Source organism: Pelophylax lessonae (genome assembly GCF_965119305.1).
Source record: "Pelophylax lessonae genome assembly, chromosome: 6".
Lineage (NCBI taxonomy): Eukaryota > Metazoa > Chordata > Amphibia > Anura > Ranidae > Pelophylax > Pelophylax lessonae.
The window spans coordinates 78,060,929-78,080,162 of record NC_138773.1 but is presented as its reverse complement, the minus strand read 5'-3'; the positions used below and the strand labels follow the sequence as shown (position 1 = coordinate 78,080,162).

Genomic DNA, 19,234 nt, shown 5'->3' with positions numbered 1-19,234 from the left:
CCCCAAACGCTTACTAGCTTTGTTCTTGCTTGGGGAGGATTTTGTGCAAAAGTGGGCTACAGTATCTCACAAAAGTGAGTACACCACTCACATTTTTGTAAATATGTTATGTCTTTTTATGTAACAACACTGAAGAAATGACACTTTGCTACAATGTAAAGTAGTGAGTGTACAGCTCATATAATATTGTAAATTTGCTGTCCCCTCAAAATAACTTCACACACAGCCATTAATGTCTAAACCGCTGGCAACAAAACTGAGTACACCCATAAGTGAAAATGCCCAAATTGTCAATATTTGAGTGTGGCCACCCTTCTTTTCCAGCACTGCCTTAACCCTCTTAGGTATGGAGTTTACCAGAGCTTCACAGGTTGTCACTGGAGCCCCTTTCCACTCCTACATGACGACATCACGGAGCTGGTGGATGTTCGAGACCCTGAGCTCCTCCACCTTCCGTTTGAGGATGTCCCAAAGATGTTCAATAGGGGTTAGGTCTGAAGACGTGCTTGGCAGTCCATCCTCTTTACCCTCAGCTTCTTTAGCAAGGCAGTGGTTGTCTTGGAGGTGTGTTTGGGGTCATTATGTTGGAATACTGGCCTGCTGCCCAGTCTCCGAAGGGAGGGGAATCATGCTCTGCCTCATTATGTCACAGTACATGTTAGCATTCATGGTTCCCTCAATGAACTGTAGCTCCCCAGTGCCGGCAGCACTCATGCAGCCCCAGACCATGACACTCCCACCACCATGCTTGACTGTAGGCAAGACACACTTGTCTTTGTACTCTTCACCTGGTTGCCGCCACACATGCTTGACACCATCTGAACCAAAAAGGTTAATTTGGTCTCATCAGACCACAGGACATGGTTCCAGTAATCCTTGTTCTTAGTCTGCTTGTCAGCAAACTGTTTGCATGCTTTCTTGTGCATCATCTTTAGAAGAGGCTTCCATCTGGGGCGACAGCCATGCAGACCAATTTGATGCGGAGTACGGACAGGTTGACCCCCCACCACTTCACCCTCTGCAGCAATGCTTGCAGCACTAATACGTCTATTTCCCAAAGACAACCTCTGGATATGACGCTGAGCACGGTCAGGTCTACCATGGCGAGGCTTGTTCCGAGTGGAACCTGTCCTCTTAAACTGCTGTATGGTCTTGGCCACTGTGCTGCAGCTCAGTTTCAGGGTCTTGGCAATCCTCTTATAGCCTAGGCCAGTGATGGCGAACCTTGGCACCCCCGATGTTTTGGAACTACATTTCCCATGATGCTCAACTACACTGCAGAGTGCACGAGCATCATGGGAAATGTAGTTCCAAAACATCTTGGGTGGCAAGGTTCGCCATCACTGGCCTAGGCCATCTTTATGTAGAGCAACAATTTTTTTTTTTTTTTTCAGATTCTCCGAGTGAGAACGATAATACCAAATTTAACACACCTGCTCTCCATTTGCACCTGAGACCTTGTAACACTGAGTCACATGACACTGGGGAGGGAAAATTACTAATTGGGCCCAATATGGACATTTTTACTTAGGGGTGTACTCACTTTTGTTGCCAGCAGTTTAGACATTAATGGCTGTGTGTTATTTTGAGGGGACAGCAAAGTTACACTTTTATACAAGCTGTACACTCACTACTTTACATTGTAGCAAAGTGTCATTTCTTCAGTGTTGTCGCATGAAAAGATATTATAAAAATATTTACAAAAATGTGAGGGTTGTACTCACTTTTGTGAAATGCTGTATCTATACCTCCTAAGGGTTTGGTGGTTTCTAGCTCTATTACTCGGTGGCTTAGACAGGCCATCATCCATGTTCATGTTCTCTACCCTTTTCTGTTTTCTGTCACGGCACATACTATTCTATCGAAGTGCTTCTTGTGCTTTTTTTTTTTTTTTGTACCAAGCTTCGGTTTTTCAGCTTTGGAAGTTTGCCATCTGGTCATCTATTCATATATTCTCTAAGTTCTACCAGGTGTACTTTGAGGTCTTCTCTGATGCCAACTTTGGGCATTATGTCCTTAAGGCAGCTCTTGGAGCTGCAGGGAGTTCCCAGTTCTACGTTGTTGCTTTGTTGGCCTTTTTAGCGTTTGTTTGATGTGTAGCCCACCCACTCAGTTGGACATCACAAAGGTAAAAGACTTCCTGTGCTCCTCAATAAAAAGAAAATAGAACTTTTGTACTCGCTGTAAAATCCTTTTTTTTTAATGTATTTTTTGTTTTGTTTAATGTTTTTATTTTTTGCAGTCCTTTGAGGTGAGATAGGTCCTCTGTGTTTAATATCCATGCTCCTGCTACTGCTTTGCTATAAACCAGAGGATTGCTGGTAGTAGGAGGGGTTATCTTGGACTTACTCAGTTATTTTGTTTGCCAGTGTCCGATCCTCCTGCAGGTGCCAATATAACTATAAAGTGAAAGACTTCCTATGTCTCTCGATGGACTTCAAGAAAAGGATTTTATTGTGGGTACCAAAATCCTATTTTTTTTTTTTTTTTTTTTTAGTTAGTGCATTTGCTGCCCATGCTTTATGTGTAGTGCTTGTAGATCCGTCTGCCTGATTGCTTATGCCGCCTATTTGCAGCTGGCTCCTGGCAATGCCTGGCGCTGTCCTCACTGTAAACAGCTTCAACAGGGCAGCATTAAACTCAGCCTGTGGACTCTGCCTGACGTTCTAATTCTACATTTAAAGAGATTCCGACAGGTAAGTTGGCCCTTCCTCTGCTATGTATGAATAACTCACAACAGATCTATGCTTTAACTAGTCTTCTGCTTTAGAAACCTGCTGCCCTTGGCTTTATTAACCTTCCTCTGCTGAGTGTATACCCATCTGTTCTTGCCAGCTTCACATCCTACAACAGTTCTACATATACTGATATTGAAGGGAATTCTTTGCAGTTTGACAATTCCTTGCTTTATACTAGTATGGCTTGGGGGTACATTTGCATGATATTTAAAGTAGGGATCGACCGATTATCGGCACCACCGATATATCGGGGGCCGATTTGCACTTTCCCCGATTATATCGGAATCGGCCCCTGAGGTTTCCAATATTGCCGATATTTAGGGAAAGTGCTGTACCGCAGTGATGCCTGCAGCTAGAGGCATCACCCCAGTACCCGTGTCCATAGCCGACGGTTGGCTGTCTTGTAATGACAACTGATGCGGCAAGGAGCAGGAGGGGACGTCACCCCCCCCTCCCGCCGCCTTTTCCCGTCTCACCCGGGTCCCCCGTCCCACCGGGCATCCTACCTGCATGGCCGCCCAACAGAAGACCCAATCAAAGCCGCATTCGGCTTTGATCAGGACTCCATGTAAAAAACCCGGAAGTAATGTCATGATATCACTTCCGGGTACTCGGCGCCACATTAAAAAACTGACAGCATTCAATACAGCCAAACTTGGCGTTTTGAATGCTTTTCAGTGCCGAGGAGGGGTTTGGGGTCTTTTTAGACCCACAGATCCCTCCACAAGGAGTACCTGTGTCCGACAATATTGGCCGATATCCGATGGCCAAAATATCGGTATCTGCATTAAAAAAAACGATATTGGTTGATCACTAATTTAAAGGATAAGTTCACCTTTGGGAACATGTTACATGTTCCACCTGTTTTTAGAGTTGAACATGTAGCATGTTCCCATTGCTGCAACCTTTCCCCAATCCGCTGCCTGTAGTGAGTGTGAGCCAGGGATCTTTTCCCCAAACTCGCTGTCATAATCTTTTAAAATGCAGGATGTTGTCTTTTGCTTTTTCATATACAGTATTTGAGTTTTAGTTCCTGTATGTAGCCACTTCTTCTAATCTTTCTTCTTCTAATATTTTACCAGATCTCAGCAAAGAAAAAAAACATGGCTGCTTTAGTGTAGTAGTAGTAGTAGTAGTAGTCTCTTCCTCTGTTCTGTTCTAGAAAAGGTTTGCTTATCCCGTTCTATACACTGTCCCCAGGAAAAGCACAGTGTACATTGTTCAGGGTGACAGAATCCTAGTTTTAAACAAAAGTAAACTATTCTATGTGCAGTCAATGCAATAGGGTAAATGGGAGATAAGATGTGATTTTGTCCTTTTTATTTTTTAAAGGAAGGTATGTAAAGCCCAAATTTGATTTTCAGTATTTTTTTTTTTTTTTTTTGCATTATGCCCTACTGTGTTGATTATTTTATTTATTTTTTATTGTGAATCTGCAGAGACTTACCTGGGGATTAATCGCGTACTGTTTCAGGCTGACAGTTCTAAGCTACTGCAATGCAATTAGCTACAGCGTTGTCAGCCTGCATTCTTCCAGTTTTCTGGCAGGCTGGCTGTCTGACCTGAGAGCATAGCATTCACTATTTCAGCATATACAGGTGCATCTCATAAAATTAGAATTTCTCTTTCGTACATAGGCAGACACAGCTCCTGATCTTCTTAACCATTGGGCTATACTGCCCCCTACAGGAGTATGACATTAGGCAGAAAGAAAGTCTGGCTACGCCTATGGGCAGTCCCAGGAGGTATACTCCCCCCCCCCCCCCTCCCCCCTCTCTGCTATAGGTACTCAGTTTTTTTTTCTGCCTAGTTGATTGCTGTGATCTCTGGTCCTGGCAATTTTTTATTTTTTAGATAGATTTTTTTCCTTGTGTTTTTTTTCCCGGGAGATCTACAATTAACAGCCGGACTGGGCAACGGGCTGGATAATCTAAATCCAGTGGTCACCCCAGTCTGGCCAGCGAGCGCGTACAGACCTCAGTTCCGCGCTAGGTCGGCGAGTTAAGTCTCCTTCTGGCCAACAGCCCCCTATTTTGATGGAGAGGAGGTTCTGTCTGCAGCGGTACCTGCCTTGTTCCTGGTATGGTAACTGTCCCTCTGGAGCCCTCCTTCCTGCCTGTCCTGTTTTCTGAGTCAAAGAGATCCCTCCTGGGTCCCTGGGAGCATCGTGGTGCCACCATTTTGCTGTTGTCTGTGTGCTCAATGCACGGCGGCCATTTTGCGGCGGTTTTTGCCATTGAAAATAGCGGCAGCCATGACAGTGGAGCCCTATGGGTGGCAATTTGGCAGTGGGAGCCCCTCCTCATCCCCTGGAGCTGACTCCTGGATCCTTTCACTTACTGATCGCTGCACGTGAAGTGCAGATTATCCTGATGGCTGCAGGTGCCTGTTTCTACCGGGTGGTGAGTCTGGTGGGTTCCTCTCCCTCTCTGCTAAGGATCGATTTAGGTGTTCTGTTACTGTTGACCGCGTGGTGCTGCCGTAGCGGTGGGGGTGTCCCTTAACAGTCTTTTTTCACCTTTTTTGTGGTTTTGTGGGGTCCCCCTATTCATGGAGTCTTTGGAGCATTTCCTCACCTGATCTCCTCTAAAGCTGTGGGGCTCCCAGTTCCCAACCATCCATTGATGCACTGACTGCGGTCCTGGAGTCCTTTTTGTGTTCCGCATGGAGGTGGTTTTAAGGCGACGGGCTAGCAAAAAGCGCCCCTGCCTCATCTGTCTCCTCGCATCCTGAATAGGATTCGGCCGCCGTGGACGTAGGTCACTCTGCTGGGTCTGCGACGACACGCCCGGAGTTCTCAAATAGTGAGGATGATTCCTCCACTCCTGTAGCCAGCCACGCAGGAAAAGGCGATGGTGGATGCACTGATTGTATCTATGCATGAGACCTTTAAAATGGAGAACACAGCTGAAGTAGTGACGGAGACGACGGTTCTCTTTGGCACTCACAAGCCATCTAGAGTGGCAAAGATCTTTCCTTTCCGCAGCCTCAGGACAACCAAATACAGGTGAGCCTGGGTACAAAAGGGTCACTGATCTGGTGGCATCATTCTCCAGGGCGCTCCGGCAGAGTAAATCCTTCCTCCCCTTGTATTGGACGGTGGTCACCACGGATGCCAGCCTGTTTGTGTGGGGAGGCGTTCTTGACAGAAATTCTGCTCAGGGGGTCTGGACCCTGGAAGAGTCCAGACTACCGAGCAATGTCCTGGAGCATCAAGCGATCTGACTGTCCTTGGAAGATTGGACCGATCGTCTCCAAGGATGTCCAGTGTGCATTTAATCAGACAGTGCCACAGCCGTGGCTTATGTCGATCACCAAGGGGGCACAAGAAGTGTTCTGGCAGCTCTGGAGGTAGCTGGCATTCTCAGATGGGCATAACGTTCCGTTCCAGCCCTTTCCGCCGTACACATTCCTGGAGTGGAAAACTGGCAGGCGGATTACCTCAGTCAGCAGGTGTTGGACCAGGGGGGAACTATTCAGGGTTGTCCAGTGCACATTGAATTGGACAATGCCATGGTCTTGGCTTATATCAATCACCAAGGGGGCACAAGAAGTGTCCTGGCGGCTCTGGAGGTAGCCGGCATTCAAAGGTGGGCAGAAAAATTAGTTCCAGCCCTCTCCGCCGTACACATTCAAGGGGAGGAAAATTGGCAGGCGGATTACCTCAGTCGGCAGGCGTTAGACCAAGGGGAGTGCTCCCTTCATCCAGAGGTGTTTCATAGGCTGTGTCTCCAGTGGGGCACCCCCGTGGTGGATCTATTGGCATCTTGGCTCAACAGAAAGGTGCAGAGTTTTGTGTCACGGTCATAAGATCCTCTGGCGGATGCCACAGATGCGCTGATGGCCATGTGGGGTTAGTATCGTCTGATTTACTCCTTTCCTCCTCTTAAGCTTCTGCCAAGACTTCTATGCTGGTTCGAGACAGAAGGGATTCTGGTCATCTTAGTTGCTCCGGATTTGCCTCGTCTGGCTTGGTACGCCGATCTGGTGCGGCTGGTCGCTGACGTTCCTTGGAAGCTTCATCTCAGAGGATCTGCTGTCCCAAGGATCGATCTTCCATCCTGCTTTAGTCGTTGGCTTTGACGGCTTAGCTGTTGAATGCCAGGTGCTGAAGGATGGGGATTTATCTGAATCTGTGATTCCTACACTGTTGAAAGCTAGGAAATCTACTTCTAGTAAGATCTACCAATGTACGTGGAAGATGTACATTGCATGGTGTAAGTCGCTTGTGGTTCATCCTCGCTCCTTCTCGGTGGCTTGGATCTTAGCCTTCCTTCAACAGGGGGTTGAACAGAAGTTAGCCTTGAGTACCTTTTTAAGGGCCAGGTGTTTGGCGGTCTTCTTCCAAGGACCTTTGGCCACACACTCCTTGGTGCTCCTTGGGACTTCAGGGTGTCCAACATTTGGTCCCTCCAGTTCGAGCTCCCTTTCTGCTTTGGGATCTCAATTTGGTGCTTTCAGCTCTACAGAACCCTACCTTTAAAAATATTCGGGAAATTCCCCTGTTTACGCTGTCCCAGAAGGTGGCCTTTTTGGTAGCTATCACCTTTGCGCGCAGGGTGTCGGAACTGGTGCCGTTATCATGTCGTTCACCCTATCTGGTGATTCACAGGAATAGGATGGTTCTTCACCCCTGTCCGTCTTTCATTCCAAAGGTTGTCTCTGATTTTCATTTGAATGAAGACATTGTGTTGCCTTCCCTGTGTCCCAGGCCTAAACATCCAAACGAAATTGCCTTGCATGCCTTGGATATGATCCGGGCAATTAGGGTGTACCTGACAGCTACGGAGTCTTTCAGGAAGTCAGACTCTCTATTTGTGCTCCCGGACGAACCTCAAAGGGTTGTCCACTTCCTCTGCGACCATTTCCAGATGGATCAGACAGACAGTGGTTCAGGCCTATTACATCAAGGATCAGGTTCCTTCTTTTCCTGTCAAGGTGCACTCTACTAGGGCGCTTAGTGCCTCCTGGGCCTTCCGTCATCAGGCGTCAGTGGCGCAGGTTTGCATGGCGGCCATTTGGTCGTCGGTGCACACTTTTACAAAGTTTTATAAAGTGGTTGTATTGGCATCTGTGGGTGCTTCCTTTTGGCCACCAGGTTTTGCAGTCTGCAGTTTGAGAGGACCTGATCCTCTTTGAGGGTTTTTTTTTCTTTTTTTCAGGTTGAGCTCCTGTTGCCTGATTGGCTACTGTTTAGCCTTGGGAATTTTTTTAGTTGTTCCCACCCCTCATGTTTAACACTGCTTTGGGATGTCCCAATGGTTATGAATACCAGGAGCTGTTTCCCATCAATGAACAAAAGAGAAAATTAGATTTTTGACTTACCATAAAATCCCATTTCTCTGATGTTCATTGACGGACACAGCACCCACCCCTCTGTGGATTTGTTATTCTCCTGACACTGCTTGTAACAAACCTGAGTGGCTATAGCAGAGAGAAGGAGTATACCCCCTGGGACTGCCCATGGGGGTAGCCAGAATTTCTCTGTCGCTCATTGACAGACGCAGTCCTCTTGATTAATATCAAATTGGGTTATACTGCCCTCTACAGGAGTAGGACACTAGGCAGAAGTAAAACGTTTTGGCCACACCTTAGGGGCAGTCCCAGAGGGTATATCCTCTCTCTCTCTGCTACAGGATGTTAGTTTTTTTCTGTCTAGTCAGGAGTAAGGACCTAAGTTCCTTGCTGGGATCTTTGGTCCTGGCAAGATTTTTTTAGAAATTTTTTTTTTTTTTTTTTTTTTAGGCAGCTTAGTGTCCTACTCCTGTAGGGGGCAGTATAACCCAATGGTTATGAATACCAGGAGCTGTGTCGGTCAATGAACATCAGATAATTGGATTTTACGATAAGTCAAATATCCCATTTTTTTTTATTGGTCTTATGTAATAATCTAATTTTTTGAGATACTGAATTTTGTATTTTTCCTAGCTGTAAGCCATAATCATGAAAATTAAAAGAAATGCTTGAAATATATCACTCTGTGTTTAACGCATCTATATAAAATAGGAGTTTCACATTTTGAATTAAATTACTGAAATAAAATAACTTTTTACACACCTGTATGTGCTGACTTCCTGAAAATGTGGCTGTGCAGAGCTACAGACTAATGTTAAAAAAACAGAAGTATCCTCTATAATATGCCCTGTATTTATCAATATACATACATAATTGTGAAGGATCATAGTAGCTAGCAGTTTGGATAAGAAAAAATCATTATTTATGTTAGATAGTTGATTAAGCCATGTTAGATGTACTTCAGGAATCTAAATAAATGGAATAGAGATGGAACTGGGTTTGAGATTATATTTTACCTTCAATTTCAAGTTCTTGTTTCCCCACTTTTGCTGAGATCTTCTTTAATTTCGCTTTTAAAAATACTTGCAAACTGACCACTTACAGTATACAATGCAAGTGTGCTACTTACTGCACTGCTTGCCAATATTTTTGGCTCTCTACTCATACTGCATGCACTAAACTAATACATTGATGTTCCTTATATGTGTTGATTGTAGTCTTAGGTCTATGAGTGGTTCCACACTAATTCATGTCCTCTAGTTACTATAGTTGCCATTTTTTCTGCATGCCTCTCCAGCTTGGGTTCAGTGTAACTATGTGAATATATCCATACCTGGAATTCGTCTTTAAGATGACCATACACTAGAAGAACTTAGTTGGAAAACTTTCTTTAACAAATGTTTGTTCAACTTTCGAATAGTCAGTAGGATCAGTCAACATTTGTTTTTGACCACAGTGACGAGAAAATTCTAAGGAGGTGGATGATAAAAGTTTCTTCAGCAGTAAAAAATGTATACCGGTAATGTGGTTTTCAGTCAGAAAATTGAATTCACTATAAAATCAAATGGTAAAAGTAAACACCGTTTTATAGTACATTCAATAGACATACATCAAATAAACTAATGAGAATTTCCATATGAATGTTAATTTGGAAATCTACTGGTGTATGGCCAGCTTTAGAGTTCACATAGGGCACTGTAAGACCACACCATAAAAGGCTTGCTTCAGTGCTGATATGACTGTCAGGTCAGGGCTCAGCATTTAAGGGATGCCTGTTGGAGGCCCTTTCTGGAAATTCCATGCAGTCTTGCAAACCTTCCATTTGAAGGTGAAAAATGTGAATGTTCCATGTTAGTCCATTGGACGATTTGCATAAAAAAACATATTGAACCCAGCACTACAAGCATTGGGTAAATGGCTCCCTAACTATTCTATGCCTAAAGTGGTTGTAAACCTCATGAAAAATAAAAATGAACAAGGCATATCCCTCTGTTTTGTAAACGTGTCTCACTTAAGAGCACTAAGTGTTATTTCTGTCTGCTGCCTCATTTGCCTATCTGCAACAGTCACTTCTGACAAGAAAAAAGGTGACAACGGAGGGGCCGCCAGCTGACTGACAGCCTCAGCTCTGTTACTGTGTGAAGGGGAGGGGCTGTCACTTTCCTCCAATCAGCTTTCAGAGTTCTCCTCTTTGAGCTCTGCAGAGTGTAATTTTAGCTCTCTGCCCCAGCTCAGACAAGTTGTATAAATTCTGTACTTTTTAATGGATGTGGAGAGGACTAAAGATAAACGGGTACAACGTATGTAGGGTGATTTGTTTTAATCCCTGTGTATTACTGAGGCTAGTCACTTCACTTGGGTACATGTAAGGGTTTACAGCCACTTTAAAGAGATCTCAGGTGTGTGGTTGATCCTAATATTTGAACAGCCTACCTGTGTGAGTAAGTAGAAAAAACTTAATTCTATCCTTGATAACCTCTTTAATTTCAGTGAGATAAGAATTATTTTCTAAAATTTGGATGGCTCTCATATGTCTGATGTGTTAGATAATCACCTGTCTAAATGTCGTGCCTGCTTAGGATGCAGATCGAAGGGTGAAGCTGCAGAATATGGTCCGCTTTCCCCTGGTGGGGTTAGATATGACCCCTCATGTGGTGAAGCGCAGTCAGAGCTCTTGGAGCCTTCCATCACATTGGTCACCTTGGAGAAGACCCTATGGCCTTGGCCGGGATCCTGAGGACTTCATATATGATCTGTATGCTGTCTGCAACCATCATGGAACCATGCAGGGTGGTCATTATACAGGTATTTATGTAAAATAAAATGTTTTTTTTTTCCTCTAACCTGTACTGCAATCAAAAGGCAGGCTTGATTGTGCACATTACCAACATTATCTATACATGCAGAATACCTAAATTAAGATTTAGGCCCCTTTCACACTTGTGTAATGCGATTTTACCTTGACTTTGCCGCGATTTTAAAAGCAATGGCAAGGCTATATTCCTCAAAACGCATTAAAATCATGGCAAAGTAGTGCAGGAACTACTTTGAAGTCGGTGCGGTTCTTGCTGTGTTTTCAATGCATTTCAACAGGGAGGTTCACCTTTGTTGCGTGTTTTTTTTTTTTTTTTTAAACAAAAATGCAGCAAGTAGCATTTTTGATGCCACAGCGGAAGCGCAATGGACCAGTGTGAAGACATACATAGAATTTAAACGGATGCATTTTTACTGGGCTTTTCTTCTGCTAAAAGTGTCAATGGTTGAAATAAATTCATATTCATTTAAATTAATAATAATTAAAAAGTCGAATATAGTACAATTTTATATATAAAAATATAAATACGTTTTGAAAACTATCCTTTTTGCTTTTCGTCCAAACGCATCCTGTATTTTCTGTTTTGGCACCAAAATTTCCGTTCGTTGCACCTCTATTTACTACCATTTTAATTAAGAGTTCTAAATGTCACTTGACTGGCTGTGTAGCGCTGAAAATGTGCATAAATAACCATATTGGGTGTAGAGAATTACAGATTTGCAGGTAAAATAGTAAACCTCTATGTGCGCTGTTTATTGCTTTATGATCTCCATTGTTTCACCATCTCGTTTTTGTTTCAGCTTACTGTAAAAACTCTGTGGATGGCATGTGGTACTGCTTTGATGACAGTGAAGTGCAGGCACTTGCAGAAGATGAAGTGTGCAAGCCAACAGCTTATATCCTTTTCTATCAGCGACGAGCAGCAGTGCCATCCTGGTCAGCAAACAGTTCTGTGGCAGGTATGCTTTATTCCTGCTTAATCCATGGCGATGGTGAATGTTACTTGCAGCCATGTTTCACTTCTAGTTTTCCTTTAATTTTATCCCAGCCCTCCTCATTGAAGGCCTTGTAGTAAAATATATACTTTCACGCCCCTTCCTGAAATCTTCAGTGTGTTGCCCTTCCAGTGCCATACAGCCCTTGTAGCAAAAACATTTCAGCCACAATTCATAATGCACATGGTAAACTAGAGAACAATGACGTCAAAAAAGACCAGGTGGTCAATCGAGTCTGCTTCCTTTTTTTTTTTTTTTTTTTGAGGATATTTTTTTTTTCTACCTTACCACCATACGATCGCAACAAGTACAACACATATTTTCTATAAATCAAATACTAAGCCATCTGTACCAATTACATGCGGGGGGGAAAAAGTAACCTACTATACCATACAAAATACACAGGCCAATTCCAATAAAGTAAAAAAAGTTTCTCAAAACCTCCTCCTAATCATAAATGAGTACCCATAGAACATTTACCTTGTATGTTTGTTTTTAAAGTCTATCATATTTCACAAATAAAGTCCAAAGTGCCTTAGTGCAAACACACTCAAATCTTCATTATGCAACCGTGTTACAATACATGTTGAGATCCAAATCTTGCATAAATCTTGTGCAATCTCCTCCTTAATTAATGCTATGTGCCTCTTCATACACTGTGTCACATAAAGCTCACCAGAGACATTGGACCTCAAGGTTATAGGAGGTCAATATCCGCCTCATCATCACTCCAGAGCTCAGACTATAATCATTCCTTTCCACTTGGCTCCAAACTCACTCCTGCACCCACATTACGTGTGCATTACCCTGCACCTTGTTCAAAACGCATTGCAGTTGCGATCTGCAGCGAGTGTCAATGTTATATTAGCTACTTGCCTACTGGGCACTTTTAAGCCTATGGGCAGTCCCAGGGGGTATACACGCACTCTCAGCTATAGGCACTGTTTTTTTTTTTGCCTAGTCAGGAGTAAGGACTTAGTTTCTTGCTGGGGTTCTCTGGTCCTGGATTTTTATTTATTTTTTAACAATAGCATTCTTTCCTATCTTTACTTGTTGCTGTGAGAATATACAATCCATTGCCGAACTGGATAATTTGGATCCATAGGGTCCCCCTGATCTGGCCAGTGCATGCTCACGCTGACCTCAGCTCCATGCTAGGTCTGCTGCGACATAGTTCCACTGGGCGGGGGCTGGCCTGCAAGTTAAACGTCTCGCGAGGGCGCATACGACCTGGCCTCGGCCTGAGTCACGGCGTTCCTCCTGGCTGACAGCTACCCACATTCCGATGAAGCAGTGGTCTGTCCGGGCGGTGCCCACTCCATTCCTGGTATGGTAAGTAGCGCCCCCCCCCTACTCCTGAAGGGTTTTGGGGTGGACGTGGGCCACTCCCTGGGACGGAGGGACCCCGGTTTCCCCTCCTCTCCCCCCCCAGCCCCTCTTAACTTTAGGTGGTCACATTTGGTCTTTCGTCTCCCCCCCTCCCCCCCCCAGGTGAGGTTATGAGCTGGCTTTTACCACATGCTCTAAAAGGGGGCTTGTTGGAGTTGCTGATGACTGGATTTTTCCTGGAGTGCAACAGGGGGTTAAGCAGGGTTCCCTGCCACCCTGGGGGTTGGTAACTAGGCAGGGATGTTCTCTGGGCTATTATGCGGGACTCTATGGAGGGGCTCGGAAGGCGACCCCCTTGTCCCCTTTTTTGCGGGGTCCAGTAGGTGATCCATTGGCGGGCCCTCGGTTGGCGTCCTCTTTGCGGAATCGCAGTCGGCACCCCTCCCCTGATTGTTACATCAGATTCTGAAATTGTTTCGGCTGCCACAGACGGGAGTCACCCTGCTGGGTCTGCGACCACGCACCCTGAGTGCGAGGATGATATCTCTGCTCCTCTAGCCGCGCGTGAAAATGCAGTGGATGATGCACTGTTTCTGTCAGTGCCTGAAATTTTAAAAATGGAGGTTGCCGGTGATGCTGCGTCGGAAGCGTCGGTCCCTTTCAGCACCCACAGGCCCTCCAGTGGCGAGGGTGTTCCTTTTTCCGCTTACATTGACAACAGTGTCACAAAACAGTGGGGTTATTTTTGCCCTGCGGTATCCTTTTGAGGACTAACTGCTTAAAAGGTGGACGGTCCCCTGTTGGTTTCCAGGTTGAATAAAGCTACCTTCATTCCGGTTGAGGAGTCCCCAGCCTTTACAGATCCAGCTGATATGAGAGAGGGTGGAGCCTCTGGCCTGCCATATGTTCGCTGTGGCTGTTTCGGCACTTGGGCCGGTTTTTACTATTGCCCTGGTGTTGCAAACTCTGACTGAGTGGGCTAAACTTTTACGCTGGGACCTGGAGAGGAAGCCACTTCCCCCTGTCTTGCGGAGCTGGCGGATCAGTTGATCCAGGGGCTACAGTTTATCTTTGATGTTTCTTTGGATGCAGCTTTTTTGATTTCTAGGCGCTCTGTATTGGCGTATTATCTGTCTGAAATGCTGGTCTGTGGAACAGACTTCTAAGAAAGCCTTATCTGATCTCCCCCCTTGTTTCCTTGGATGACATCATTAAGGGTCTCACAGGGGGGGAAGAGTACTCTGCTTCCGCCAGCTACCAAGGCTACCGTCATAGTCTTGGGCCATTCTTCTCGGCTCATGAGAGGTTTTTTCGTCCCTCAGGATCTCGGATCTCAAGACAAGGGATCAAAAGTCAGGGCCTCCACCGGAGGTTCCAAGAGGACCTTGTCTGGCAAGCCACGAGCAGGTTCCTCCAGACCAGTAGATAAGGCTGTCTCGGCATAAAGGGGTGCCCTTACCCGTATTTGGGGTGGGGGGACGTCTTCGCTGGTTTCCAGATACATGGACCTCCATGGTACACGACGAGTGGGTCCACGAAGTTATTCGGCCAGGCTACAAGATTAAGTTCGGTCTTATCCTCTGAAAAGGTTCTTCTCCAACTTGTACTTGTCCCCAGATCGCTTACAGGATCTCTATGGGGCAGTGCAAGACATGTTACTTTAAGGTGAGATTGTTCCAGTCCTGACTTCAAAATTTTTTCAGTAGTTTTTACTCAAACCTCTTTTCAGTTCCCAGGAAGGAAGGCAAGGTACATCCAATTCTGGACCTCATGGCGCTAAACTGCTTTGTGCAGGTACAGAAGTTCCGCATGAAGTCTATTCACACAGTAGTGGCGTCCCTACATTAAGGGGGTTTTCTTTTCACTTCTGTCTACACCAAGAACGCCTACCCGCACATTCTAATATGTGCTGGTCACCAGCGCTTCCTCCATTTTGCCGTGGGCGAGGAGCAGTATCAGTGTGTGGCGTTGACCTTTGGTCTCATCTCCACTCCTCGGGTCTTCACAAAAGTCTTGGCCCCGGTGCTGGCAGTGTTTGAGTCAGTGGGGGATCGCGGAACTGGGGTACCTGGGCGATCTTCTGCGAGCGGAGTCTCCGACTGCTCGGATGAACATCTGGAGATTACTCCGCGAACTCTGTGGGAGTTCGGTTTTATTCTGAACCTTCAGAAGTCTGCTTTGGTTCTGTCCACAAAACTGGACTATCTGGGTCTGACTCTGGACTCTGCCTCAGCTAGAGTGTTTCTACCTCTGGAAGGACTCCAGACATTGCAGGAGACAATTCCGCTTCTGTTGTTTAGCAGACGGTCATCCCTCCGGGCTTGCAAGCGGGTGCTGGGCCTGATGATGTCCACCTTCAAGGCAGTCGTCTGTTTGCACAGTTCCACACAAGATCTCTGCAAAAAAGATTCTGGTGAAATGTGACAAGGATCCACGGTCTCTAGAGGTGGCTTCGTTCTTAAGCGCCTTGACAGGGAAAAACCACCTCCCCTATACTGGACGGTTGTCACCACGGATGACAGCCTGTCCCAGTGGGGAGACGTCCTCAGCACAGACGTGCTCAGGGGGTCTGGACTCTGGCAGAGTCCAGACTGACTGCCGAATAATGTACTGGAACTCCGAGCGATCAGACTTGTCTGGCTTATTGGACAATTCGTCTTCAGTGGTGTCCGGTACAAATTCATTCAGACAAGGCTACAGCATTGGTCTATGTCAATCACCAAGGGGGCACAAGAAGTATCCTGGCGGCTTGGTAAGGCATTCTAAGGTAGGCTGCTGATTCGTTCCAGTCCTCTTGAACTTCTGCCACGTCTCCTGTGCAGGATCAAGGCAGATTCTGGCTATTCTGGTGGCTCCAGACTGGCCTTGCTGGTCTTGGTACAATGATCCGGTATGGCTGGTTGCCAATGCTCCTTGGGGACTTCCTCTGAGGGAGGATCTGCTGTCCCAGGAACCAATTCCATCCTGGTTTACAGTCGCTGGCCTTGACGGCTTGGCTGTTAAAAGCCAGGTGCTGAAGTATAGAGGTCTGTCTTGAGTCGGTGATTCCTATACTGTTGAAAGCTAGGAAATCTACTTCTAGGAATAGCTACCGTTGTACGTGGAAGACGTACATTGCGTGGTGTGAGTCTTTTGGGGTTCATTCTCGCTCCTTCTCTGTGGATCGGATGTTCACCTTCCTTCAACGGAGGGTTGAACAGCAATTGGCCTTGAGTACCACCAAGGGCCAGGTATCGGCTTTGGCGTTTTTTTTCCAACGACCTTTGGCCACACACTCCCTGGTACGTACCTTTCTTCAGGGTGTCTGTCACTTGGTTCCTTCAGTTTGGGCTCCGTTGCCGTCCTGGATTTTAATTTGGTGCTTTCAGCTTTACAGAAGCCTCCCTTTGAAAATATTCAGGAGCTTTTCCTGCTTTCGGTGTCCCAGAAGGTGGCCTTTTTTGGTGTCGGAAATGGCGGCGTTGTCATTCACCCTATGGTGATTCACAAGGATAAGGTGGTGCTTGGCCCCTGTCTGTCATTCCTTCCTAAGGTGGTCTCTGAATTTCATTTGACCGAAGACATTGTGTTGCCTTCCCTATGTCCCAGGCCTAAACATCCGAAGGAATTTGCCTTGCATGCCTTGGATGTGGTCTGGGCAATTAGGGTGTTAGGAAGTCAGACTCTCTATTGTGCTCACGGATGGACCTCACAAAGGGTGGTCTGCTTCCTCTGTGACCATTTCCAGATGGATTAGACAGACGGTGGTTCAGGCCTATTCCATCAAGGGTCAGGTTCCTCCTTTCCCTGTCAAGGCACACTCGATTAGGGCGCCTAATGCCTCCTGGGCTTTCCGTCGTCATGCGTCAGTGGCGCAGGTTTGCAAGGTGGCCACCTGGTCGTCAGTGCACACTTTTACAAACGTTTTTATTAAGTGGATGTGTTTGCATCTGCGGATGCTTCTTTTGGCCGCAAGGTTTTGCAGGCTGCTGTTTAGAGGACCTGGTCCTATTTGAGGGTGTATTGTTTTTCAGGTGAGCTCCAGTTGTTTATGGTAGAGCTCTGTTACCTGATTGGCTATGGTTAGCCTTGGGAATTTTTTTCTGATGTTTTTCCTGCCCCTTACTGCTTTGGGACGTCCCAATGGTAAGGAATCAGGAGCTGTGTCCATCAGTGAACGAAAGAGAAAATGGGATTTTTGACTTACTGTAAAATCCATTTCTCTGATGTTCATTGATGGACACAGCACCCACCCCTCTGTGGAGTTGGCTTTCTTCTGACACTGCTTGTAACAAAACTGAGTACCTATACCTGAGAGTGGGACCCCCTGGGACTGCCCATAGGCATAGTCAAAGTTTTTCCTGCCTAGTGTCCCCCCTCCTTTAGGGGGCAGTATAACCCAATGGTTAGTTAAGAAGAATCATGAGCTGTGTCCGTCAATGAACATCAGAGAAATTGATTTTACGGTAAGTCAAAAATCCCATTTTTGTTTTTTTTGTTTACTAGCAAAGAAATGTTCATTTATTATTTTTTCTCTGAAGGGTGAACTTATCCTTTAAAGTGGTTGTAAAGATTTTTGTCTCGTGTCCTTGCATTTTCTTAGGGCACTTTGACTAAAGTGCTAGAGCAGAAATGTGGTGTGTGGTTGTGATTTCAGTACTGCTAAAACATGAGAACTGTTCAAGTTATGAGATGGAGCTTTTTTAAGGTCTGAATTTCACTGTTTTCCTCAAATAATGAAAATTCTGATCCATATTATAGCAGGTGGTAGCATGGGAATGGGTAGGAATTTATAATCAAAACTTTTTACATTGCAGAAGTGATCATAGATGTATGCCGTATATGATGCTTTGGCATGCCAATGAGGAGTATTCCCATGGGACCTAGATTAGATGGAATTTCTTCATACCCAAAAGAATATCAATAGCTTGTCATTGGACTGCTGTAATCATATGTACTAGTAATAGGGATGCACCGAATAATCGGCGGCCGAACATTATTCGGCCGAAAATAGAAAAAATAGCACTTTCGGTGTTCGGCCGAATAAGTCAAAAGGCCGAATAATTTTGTGCCGAATAATAGGGCTGAACGATAGTCGTTATGATATTGACTATCGTTCTGTGGCCGTAGGCGATATTCATATCGCCGAGGTCACGATATTTACAGGGGGAAGGGACTCGGAGGAGGACAGGAGGACTCAGACTTCCGTGTTAGGCAGGGGAAGCCGGGACACTTCAGCGGTAAGCATACATACATTACTCACTCGTGCACTGCAGCCCGCCCCACACATTCAGTGAGTCTTACTCTCCTCCCTAGTTTTTTCAATGGCACATTCAGGAAGCCAATCACGCCGTGATTAGCTGCACAGCGAACCAATCACGCGTGCCTGCACACCTGATTGGTTCCGCTGTGCCGCTACTCACGGCGTGATTGGCTTCCTGAATGTGCCATTGAAAAAACTAGGGAGGAGAGTAAGACTCACTGAATGTGTGGGGCGGGCTGCAGTGCACGAGTGAGTAATGTATGTATGCGGCTGTGCTCCTTTCCAGGCTCCTACTACCACCACTATGAGAGACTGTCTGTCACTGTATAATCTGATCGAGTCCACACTGACACTGACTGACTGTCACTGAGTAATTGATGTTACCATATTAACCCTGACCTGCCCAGTGCCCTGTATCTGCAATTAAAATTTACAAGGCTGCCTGCATGCTTCCTGATTTCCATTCCCAGCATCCTTCCCAATCCCTACAGTGTCACTAACATTAACCCTATGGTACAAGGCTGCAGTGTGCACTGAATCCCATTCCCTACAGTAACATTTAGGGAGAGAGAGAGACATCAGAGGACGAGAGAGAGAGAGAGACATGAGAGGACAAGAGAGAGGACAAGAGAGTGAGAGAGAGACACGAGAGGACAAGAGAGAGGACAAAAAATTGGCAAAATAAATGGAAAAAATGCAAAACACCGCGTTCGGTATTCGGCCTTCGGCCTTCGGCCAAACATTTTATTATTATTCGGCTTCGGCTTCGGCCAAGAATTTCATTTCGGTGCATCCCTAACTAGTAACCTTTGTTTCAGAT

The 19,234-nt window shown here is 45.7% G+C and overlaps 1 protein-coding gene across 2 annotated transcripts in view; it reads left to right on the top strand.

The window, feature by feature from the left end:
• The window catches only part of USP31 (ubiquitin specific peptidase 31), a 191,818-nt gene that overhangs the window by 148,756 nt on the left and 23,828 nt on the right, over positions 1-19,234 (top strand). Inside the window, exons 12-14 of one of the 2 annotated variants that reach the window (XM_082260265.1) lie at positions 2,577-2,696; positions 10,613-10,838; positions 11,649-11,807. In XM_082260265.1, the coding sequence (XP_082116391.1) occupies positions 2,577-2,696; positions 10,613-10,838; positions 11,649-11,807 (505 nt within the window). The remainder of the gene's footprint in view (positions 1-2,576; positions 2,697-10,612; positions 10,839-11,648; positions 11,808-19,234) is intronic. The other variant, XM_082260266.1, reaches the window with a different exon arrangement.